Below are 9,548 nucleotides of genomic sequence, written 5' to 3'. Positions count from 1 at the left end.
GCCAATTAAGCGACTTTCTTTGGAATCTATGCTCGCTCGCTTCCTTTTCATTTCCACTTCCAAATCCCATTAATGCTCGGCATCGTTGAGCTAGCAGCTCCTACGCAATTTTTTTTCTTCTCTTTGATACGGCATGCTACAGCCAACAATGAATAGATAAAACGGAAAGCAAAGTGGGAACATCAAAACTCATTTGAATTGGTAAAAAATGACAGTAGGAATCATTTCTTGGATACTCTCTGTAGCGATTCTACACCAAATTGGGTCTCCAAAGCCAGTGGCTGCAGTCTGTCAACTCAGTTTTGTTGACGGGCAGAAGCTTTTCAACTTCAGTTTAACGTCTCCTCTCACGAAATTCCCTCATGGTGTAATCAGCGAAGATGGGTATTCTCTCTTTCTCTGTTTCTGGATCTGGGTATTTCTCATTTGATTCTGTTATTACGTTCTTGTAATGTTTTCTGCGTTGCTTCATTGAATTTCCTTTACATTGATATAGACCATCGACTATTATTCTATACTCTTTTGCTTATTTAGTTTATTACTAACAAACAATGACAATTGGATATTTGCTAATCAAGGAGGCAATTAGGTGGAACCGTTTTTTAATATTTGCTTTAGCGTTTTAGTATTTGAATGCAACTTGTAAGTGTCAAAGGCATTAGTGGCCTTTTTTACTTGTATTACTATTTGGCAAGTGATACTAGTAGTGCTATCGACCTGTTAGTTTTGTTTTGTAATTAACTGAAATCTACTTAGGTTGGGTATTGATTGAAAACTTTTGTATTAAACATTGAAAAACCATTTGGAGAAAGTGGTTTCTTAAGCACATTAATCCAAGATGAAGTCTTTGGAGAATGGCATCTGTAGCATTAAGTTGGTAGTTGTGTCATTTAGGTCGAATCCTTAGTGATATCCTCATTTTTTATGTTGTAGGTTTTATAAGGTGGCAGTAAATGAATCCGTGCTTTGGTTTCAGGTTGGCTTTATCAGGTTACGCTTTATTTCTTTATTTTCCATGTCATGTTTGTAATTATTTTAAGCAGTTTTATGTTATGTTTGAGAGAAGAAAAAAGAGTCCGAATTGGATTGCATTTGAAAATGTTATATTATCTTCATGTATGACAATTGGCTGTTAAGCTGTAAGCAAGCTAGATTTTCATATTGCAATTCAACTCTTTTAGTCAGCCAAAGAAAGAAAGAAAAGTAATGCCAATGATATTGTTATATGTGTGATATGAAAGCCACATAACTATTTATTTTTACTTGTTATTTTTCTTAATAATAATCTTTTAGTTGTCATTATGCACTTGTTGCCAAATACTTTTAGTTGTTGAATTTATCTTATTTGACTCTGTGGACCAGCTATGCAATGGAATGGTTTTTAATCACGATCAGCCTAGATGTGTCGGCTGCCTGGTAAAATGCTTCTTCTCTTTGGAAAAAAAAAATGCTTCTCTGGATATATCTGAATTCTGAAGTTATTCTCTGTTTTAAATTGGTAGACCATGAACTCAGCAAATCATGCATTATATAGGATTCTCACATAATTTTACCTTCCTATCATGTACTATTACTTTCCTATTCATTCATTTTTTTCTTATCTCAGTCATAAGACTGAAGCTCTATCTGAATGGTTGTATCTATCCAACTTGAACTATAGCATTTTCATGTGGAATGTTATCTAGATGCCATGTGGGAGATACTCTCTAAGTAGAACCTTGTCTAGTTGTTCTATTTGACTGTTAAAATATTTCATATTTTCATGGAATTGGTTGCCAAACTTTAATATTTTGATAACATAAAATGTAAAACTTTTTGTGTTGTACCTATTTATGGGGCACCATATGGGAGAAGCAACAAAATGTCAACAATTATTTCCTGCCAAACCTATTTTGGAACACCAATAACTATACTCAACTGCATATGCTGGTTATTATAAAGTAAATGTTTTCTTCAGACCTTACATTTACTAGGTTTTCTGTGGACTTAACCCTCTTTTTGTTTTTGTAGGATTGTGGGGGGCCATCACGTTGTGGCATGAAATGTAGTGCACTTGTGGCAAACAACATAGAAGGTAAGCAGTGGTGCAAAAATGCATGTCTTTGAGGCATTTGCTGTTGTGCACTTTGATTTTTGAGATATCTTAATGTACATGGAGATTTTCTTTGTTTTTTTTCCTTTTGTTTAGGAGTGTCCATGTTTCAAGTAGTTGTGGAATCCAATAAACACTGATTTCTGGAATATTTGATTGCTGAACTCTGTTTATCCTTTTTATTATGTCATAAATTCTACCTAAGTGATAAGGCTTGAATTTTTTGTTGCTAATTTTCAGATTAATATTCCTAATTTAAGCTCTTGGGTGTAACAAGTATACCTTATATATTTGCATTGTACGCTTCTAGTACTTTTATAATAAACCAAAGAGCATAATATTATTCTTGTGCTGTTGGAATGGTTAGAATGTCACTAAAATTTTTTCCCTAGTCATATATGTCAGTCACAAAGATAAATGACCCTCACTGTCCAAAGTTTTCCTGTAACACTCAAGTTGATCTTCCTGCATTTCATCCCTCAAATATATATATTAAAAAAAGCTTCCTTTTTTTTATCTGCAGAAAGGAAATATTTTTGGTCTCTTTTATGTAGGTGGACTGGATGTATTGTTTAATCTGTATGCATAATGGAGAACATGAGTCCCACTGCTTAAAAGAAAAAATTTCAGAGTTATTCTTATATGGGAGTCACTGTATCAGCATTATCTTTTGTACCTATCAGAGTATGATTGTCACTGTATCATTGTTTAAATGTTATAGTAATTTACCAAACTATGAAGGATTGACCTTTCATGGGACGTCATTTTCATAGTTGTTCATAGTTGATTCCTGTGTAACAATCTGGTCCTTAATTTTTACAAATTTCACAATAAAAGAAAATCTCTTGTATGACCTAATAGAAAGCTACTCAAGGAACATGGAAAATGCTTTTTTCCTAGTGTGGCAACAGATTTGGCTTCATTGTCCAGGGAACCTTGGGGAAGGTAGGAAGTGTTTAGAAGAAATTTTTCTTTAACACAGCCTGACCCTCAAGGATATCAGATTTCCTAGATTCATATACTGTATAAATTAAACAAAAAAGAGCTCAAGTATGGACTTTGGAATTAGGAATATTGGTTTGGCAGGTTAGTTTGGAGAGTTTCCCTTGTGCATTTTAATTAGATCTATGTTACATTTGCAGGTTATGATGTATGCACTACTATTGGACACTTCTCAAGTACTGTCACTGGCATCATTGGTAAGATATTTATTTTCTTTAAATATTTTGAATAAGAATTTTGTACCTTTTGTTCGTATGTGGGCCAATCATTTATTTTGGTCAAGGACATGATGCTTTCCAGCTTGTGAGAGTGATTCATTCAACCCTTCAATATGAATATGCTTGCAGTCACTAATATTTTCTTTATGATCATCAAATCTTCAGATGAGCAGAATCCTCAAAAGGGTGTCATTGTTAAGATGTCAAATAATGTGAAGACGTCCTCTGGCTCTGAGAATTGTTCGCTCTCTGTATCTGTCATTTGCAATTCAAATGGTGCTCAAGTGAGAAAATTTCCCCCTTTCTCCTGCCTATTCTAATACATTAATTTTTTCTAAAGCTGGTAGTACCTTGTTTATTTCCTGACAATGTTATCACTCTGTTTTGCAGGGGCCACATTCACTGAAGAAATTAGGGGTCTGCGATTATGTAAGTCTCTGAAATTCATTTTAAACTTAAATGCTCAGTGTTCTGTAAAGTATTTTACAAGCTCTAAGTTGCTAAACATAGCAGCAAGCTATATGTGCTCCACAGTTTGAGTTCACATGTTTAAGCATACAACAGACCCCTTTTAACTTACAATACATATTATTTCCAAGCCTATTAAAAAGTATCAACTTCCTCGCAATTACTTATGTATTTGAGAATCATTTTGTGTTTTTGCATGTCTATGAGATATCAGGTGTTGACTATTCATAGAATCTAACCACCTAATCCTAACTTCATGTGATAATCCTTTTACTTCTCATCTTGTGCTTTCTTTTAATAAACTTAAGGACATGGGTTATAGTTTTCTGCTTGATTCTACGTTTATTGACACAGGTTTGATTCCTCCTGTTACTTCATTAGCAAGCTTTGCTTGCTTAGGATGGCATTGTGGAAATTAGTGATTTCTTGCATCATATATTTTGGTATTATTTAGTTTGAAGTTAGAAATAAAATAAATAAATAAATAATAAAAAGACTCCAGCCCGATTTCTTTGGCTTAAATGTCCTCATTGATAATTTGTATGCTTCTATGGAAAAAAAAATCTCAACCCATTCCATATTATTCTGTGTTATGCATGTGTTGTGTCCTTTAAGGGCGTTACTTTTTCGTCGTGAATTGTGATGTATAATGCCTTGCAATTGATGAACCAGGTTGTTTTTTTCCAGGTAGCAAGTACAGTTGTGAATTTTCTAGTTTTATGATCATGAATATAGTTTTCAGTTTGTAACTCAATTCTGTTCCAGTCAACTGCTCTTTGGACATTTAAAAAATTAGTAGATGCATAGGATTTGACTTGCATTTGAATTTTTCAAGTTTGTAACATTTTTACTGTAACAGTCTGCAGTACTGCAACATCCTTCTGGTTGTGCCGTAGTTGTATCTGTTCATGGGAAAGGATGGGGCTGGTTTGGCACCTTGTTAATCATGTAAGGATTTCAATTCTTTCTTTCTTTTTTTTTTTCCTTCATGAATAGTTTGATCTTGTTAAACTATCAGTAGACTTGACATCATATTAATAGACAGATTGTTTTGTTTTTCAGTATCTTATGCCTTTTTGGAGGGTATATGTTGGTTGGTGCAGTTTATCGATACTTCTTCCTTGGGATTCGTGGGTTAGATGTATGCATCTCTCATTCTGTTTCCTTATTGTTTGAATTATTTTGTCTGCCAAGTGCCAGTGACACTCGATCTTGCCTAGAATCATCTCTGATTAATAATGCAATTTATTTTTCACTCATCTCTATATTAACCTCATGGTTCAGATCTGTGTAATGTAGGCATAAATAGTCAAGTCTCCTTGACCTATTATTTTGTAACGGGAGTGAAAAAAAAAATTATCATGCTGTTTCAAGTCCTGTGGAAATCCAAATGAGAGTATTTCGAATATGTAGAATGCTGATATTCTGTGCTCAGCCAACTATTGAGACATATAACACTGTGCAAGAGCAATTTGGTGACTTTTGCATTTCAGTAGCTTCTAGCATTAATAGCCGGTTTGATGCAAATGACACATCTAAACATGATATTTATGGGCACATAAACAATAGAAAATTGCTAAGGTCTATAACAAGGATGCTTGATCAATTGGCTTTCTGGCCTGAAGGGACAAAAATATTTCAGATTTAAATAAATTTCCTACCTAACCTTCTTGTTTCTCAAATATGTTTCATTGCATTACCAACTTCTATTATTTGGAATTACAAACTTAGACGTGTATTTAAAACAATCATATGTGCCTTGGTCAATTTACTTCCTTTTCTTATATTATTATTCAAATAAACACAAGCAGTTTAGAAATGTGTGAGTAGCATTATATGTGTATCTTTACAAAAAGTTAAGTGCATATACAATTTATCAGCAGTGTTTTGGCTTCTGTTGTAAGTTGCAAACTTGTAATTTTAACTGATTCTGTTTTCCTCTTAATATCAGATAATTCCAAACTTGGATTTTTGGGCCAGATTGCCTCAGAGAATACAGGTACTAATTTTATGTATTTGCTTTCTCATTAAATTTTTCCTGTTGCTTCTGTAGTGTGAAGCATGCTATGAAAATTTTCCTGACTACATCTGGCATTATTTGGGGGATTGAAATAATTGACTAAGGAATATCTAATTTGTGTCGATCTAATATTTGAATGCAAAGTAATAGTCCCACAGAAGTTAATTTCCATTAAGGTTTCTGAACATTGACAGAGTTGGAAGAAAATTTGAAATTCTTAATCTAGTTACAACTCAAATTTAGAACGAGAGAAGCCAATGGAGTGTTCTATAAATAAATTTGCTGAAACTACAATAATCAAATTAGTTTATAACTTTACTTGTAATAGACATGTTTGGTATAACATCTGAAAAAAACAACATTTTTGAACTTAGGGATGTATTGACTTTATCTCCTTGCAGAGTTATTGTGCGGCTCTGGTGCGGAAATTTAGAGGGCCAACAGAAGGTTATCGGAGTTCATATTCTCCGGTCAATTTTTAGCTATTACAATTCAGTTTCACATTTAGTAGTAGATCAGTTGAGACGTCTGGAGTGCCAATGATTGATGATGGTCTATGGTGGCCATCTCACTGAAGTAGACTTCAAAACTCCTTTGCAGAAATGCTCTACCCTTTTGTTGACGTGTATGCTAGTGCCACCATATCCCATTTTTATTTCTTCCCCATGATTTCTTTCTTCAGCTATATTCATTTGATTGTAATCTCTCTAGTGGCTACGCATATGTTCTATTTCTGCTCTATTGACATTTTTTTAGCTGTCAGGCGAGTTTTTGAATGTACATTATCTTTTATTACTGTTTCTTTGTCACATTCACATGCACACATTGTGGCATCTGCCTTAACTTCAGTTATACCGTTGAAATTTTCATTGATTGTCTAGAATGTGAAGAGATATAAGCTGCTGTAATTGCCCTTGCATTACGTAGGCCCCGATAATCCACCCTTAATCAATTGGGTCTAGCTCTGCTCCATTTTTGCTCTGAACTTCAAATTTTCTTGCTTTAATCCCAATCCCTCGGATAATTGAACTTCGTGTAAACTTTATCAGGTTCTTTTATTTTTTATTGATGAATGTCTTTGCACAGTAGAAAACTTGTAGAAGTTTTTGGAGGTTGTTTATGGTTGATGTTTGTATGCGAGTATGAATGAAACTGATGTAAACAGGGCCAGACCCTAATTTTGCTTGTCGTCTGTCCGCCGTGGTTGGACAGAGATGGTGAACTGAAATTGATTTCTGCACATTCATGCCTATTGCAGATGTACTTAGCTTTGTTCTGCCATGTGAAGGCTAGATAACGGAGCATAAAATATTGCTAGAAACGTTTAGTTAACTTCTATTAGAACGACTAGTATCACTGCGGTGCGGCGGGCGAAAGCCGACTGCTGGATGGACATATTTTGATTTCGTCCTTTTCAATGTCATCATTTGATTTGATGGTGGTGGAGCATAGTTGATGTGAGTGGTTAAAAAACTTAACCAAAACTGCCAGATTTTACATAACAGTAGTTTTGAAAGGCTTTAACTTCAATAGTGTGATCATGATTGTAGTGTCCAAAATTCAAGTAGTGTTTGAGGTGGATATTGGATTTTGTGATGATTGAATGATGCCCTCTTCTAAGTGATATGAACAAAGCTTAATAGAAATTGTCATTATTGAAAGACTGAAAAAAATCAAAGAAATAATGGCAGAACAGTTTTGCTTATTATTGGAAATTTGGAAATTTTGTCATTTATCATACTTCAAGACAAATAAACATTTCAAAATTTTAAATCTTGGGCTGCATTCGTTTGTGAAAAATAACTTGAATGTGTAAAATGTTTTTGCAAGAAAAATGTTTTAAAAAAATTACTTATTGCAATGTTAAAAAAAAAATGAAGAATGTTGATTAATTTATATATATATAAAATTTTTAATAGTGTTATTTTTCAAGTGTCGCGAACTAAAAAAATACAAAAAATATTTTCTGTTGAACAAATAAAACTTTAATCATTTAGAAAAAACAGAAAATGCAAATTGGTACAAATCTCAATAATAATCTTTAGTAGTAATATTCTCAAATATTTAAAAATTATATTGAATCAAAATTAATTTGAATCAGATCATTTTTTTTTCATTTTTTTTAATTGGATCAAAACTGTTTTTCAATTATAGATTAAATCAAAACCAATATTAAAATTGAGATCAGAATGGTCTAATTTTCAATTCCCAAATTGAAATGAACAAGTCCGATTAAAAATCAAACCTGCCCAAAATTGGCATTTGGTGGCCACGAAGCATTCTATTTCTTCATTTTTTTTTCCCTTGCTTATACTATATGATATTTTCTAACACCTTCTTAGGTTTCATGTAAATTTTAAAAAAATATATTTTATATATTTTATGACATTTGAAATAATCAGAAATCTAATTAAAAATTTTTTTTTCAAAAAAGAACTTAATTTTTTAAAAAGCAAGTGATTTTCCTAACTTTGGAAATTTTATTAAAACAAAAACTTTCTATACATAAATTTAACAGTGTACTTTATTTTCTTTAACATTACAATAAAAATCCATTAATACCTTTTTTTAATATTGTAACTAAATTTTAAAAAATAAATGGCCAACTGATAAAGTCTTACGTTTGTTATTTTGTATTTTATTCAAAACATTTAAATTTTAAATAAATTACTTTAAATTTTGCATTTGGAACTAATTTTTAAAATTAAAATTAAAAATAAACAACTCAATTATTAATTTTAGAGTCTACACTTTTAATAGTGGTAAATTTATTTTTCAATAATAATTATAAATATATTATACCATATATATTATTTAATCTAAAATAGCGATATATAAAATAATTAAAAATAATATATTTATTATAAAATTTTTATAATTATTACTCTAAAATAAAATTTATGTACTATTGAAATTTTAGATCGTATATTTAATAGTTAAATTGCTATTATTTTTAAAATTAAATATATCAATTAATTATAATTAAATATGAAGTAATATTATTTTTATTTATAAAATTATTATATATTTAAAAAAATAAAATATTACATTTAACATTTGAATTTTTATATTTTAATATTTAAAAATTAATTAAAATTATATGGAGCTAATTATTGTAAAATTTAAATATTTAAGTTAAAATATAAAATAACATAAATTTAAGAGCTTTTCAATTAAATGGCCAAAATAAATTATTATATAAAAAATATTTTTTATAAAAATAATTTTTCACAAAAAATAATTTTATATATAATTTATTTCTTACAATAAATCAACAACAAATAAATGAGAAAAGTATTAAATTTGTCCCTTAATTATATATAAAAGAATAAGAATATCAAATTTTATCTTTTAATTTAAAACTATCATTAAATATTAAATATATTCTAAATAAATTAAAGAGAACGTAACTTATACTCTTAAATCTTCATAAATGATAGTATTATTTTAATTTTTTAATAACAATTAAAAAATAAATTTGGATAAAAAAATAAAATTAAATATTTTTATCATTCATTATATAATTTAAGAGTTATTTAAAATTTTAGACAACAAGAAATTGAAGGGACATCCAAATAACAAATTTTTTAGTACTTGTTTTCCTTGGTAGGTCTTCAATGAATAAAAAAAAAAGGGGGGGGAGGAAATTACCAACTTCCAACCACTTGAAACTGAAATATCACCAAATTCTCACCTGCACCTTTAATACTATTAAATAATTTTATGTACCCATTTCCCTCACCTTCTC

The 9,548-nt window shown here is 30.6% G+C and overlaps 1 protein-coding gene across 1 annotated transcript; it reads left to right on the top strand.

Moving 5' to 3' along the window:
• Window positions 1-42: 42 nt before the first annotated feature.
• On the top strand, window positions 43-6,669 carry LOC110624080. The gene is made up of 11 exons (XM_021769155.2): window positions 43-384; window positions 934-976; window positions 1,363-1,416; window positions 2,011-2,074; window positions 3,235-3,291; window positions 3,478-3,596; window positions 3,703-3,741; window positions 4,640-4,728; window positions 4,843-4,921; window positions 5,732-5,779; window positions 6,202-6,669. The coding sequence occupies exons 1-11, from the start codon at window positions 209-211 to the stop codon at window positions 6,280-6,282; spliced, it is 849 nt and encodes a 282-aa protein (XP_021624847.1). The 5' UTR covers window positions 43-208; the 3' UTR covers window positions 6,283-6,669.
• The last annotated feature ends 2,879 nt before the right edge of the window (window positions 6,670-9,548 follow it).

Source organism: Manihot esculenta, chromosome 10 (genome assembly GCF_001659605.2).
Source record: "Manihot esculenta cultivar AM560-2 chromosome 10, M.esculenta_v8, whole genome shotgun sequence".
In the NCBI taxonomy this organism is placed as follows: Eukaryota; Viridiplantae; Streptophyta; class Magnoliopsida; order Malpighiales; family Euphorbiaceae; genus Manihot; species Manihot esculenta.
This window is presented reverse-complemented; position numbering and strand designations above follow the sequence as displayed.

What these genes read in the sequence shown, in the direction of transcription:
- LOC110624080 (XM_021769155.2), top strand. Translation starts at nt 209, where the DNA reads ATGACAGTAGGAATCATTTCTTGGATACTCTCTGTAGCGATTCTACAC. An exon ending in CTAGATGTGTCGGCTGCCTG is followed by an intron (nt 1,417 to 2,010) that starts GTAAAATGCTTC and finishes TTGTTTTTGTAG; the next exon opens with GATTGTGGGGGGCCATCACG. An exon ending in TGTGGCAAACAACATAGAAG is followed by an intron (nt 2,075 to 3,234) that starts GTAAGCAGTGGT and finishes TTACATTTGCAG; the next exon opens with GTTATGATGTATGCACTACT.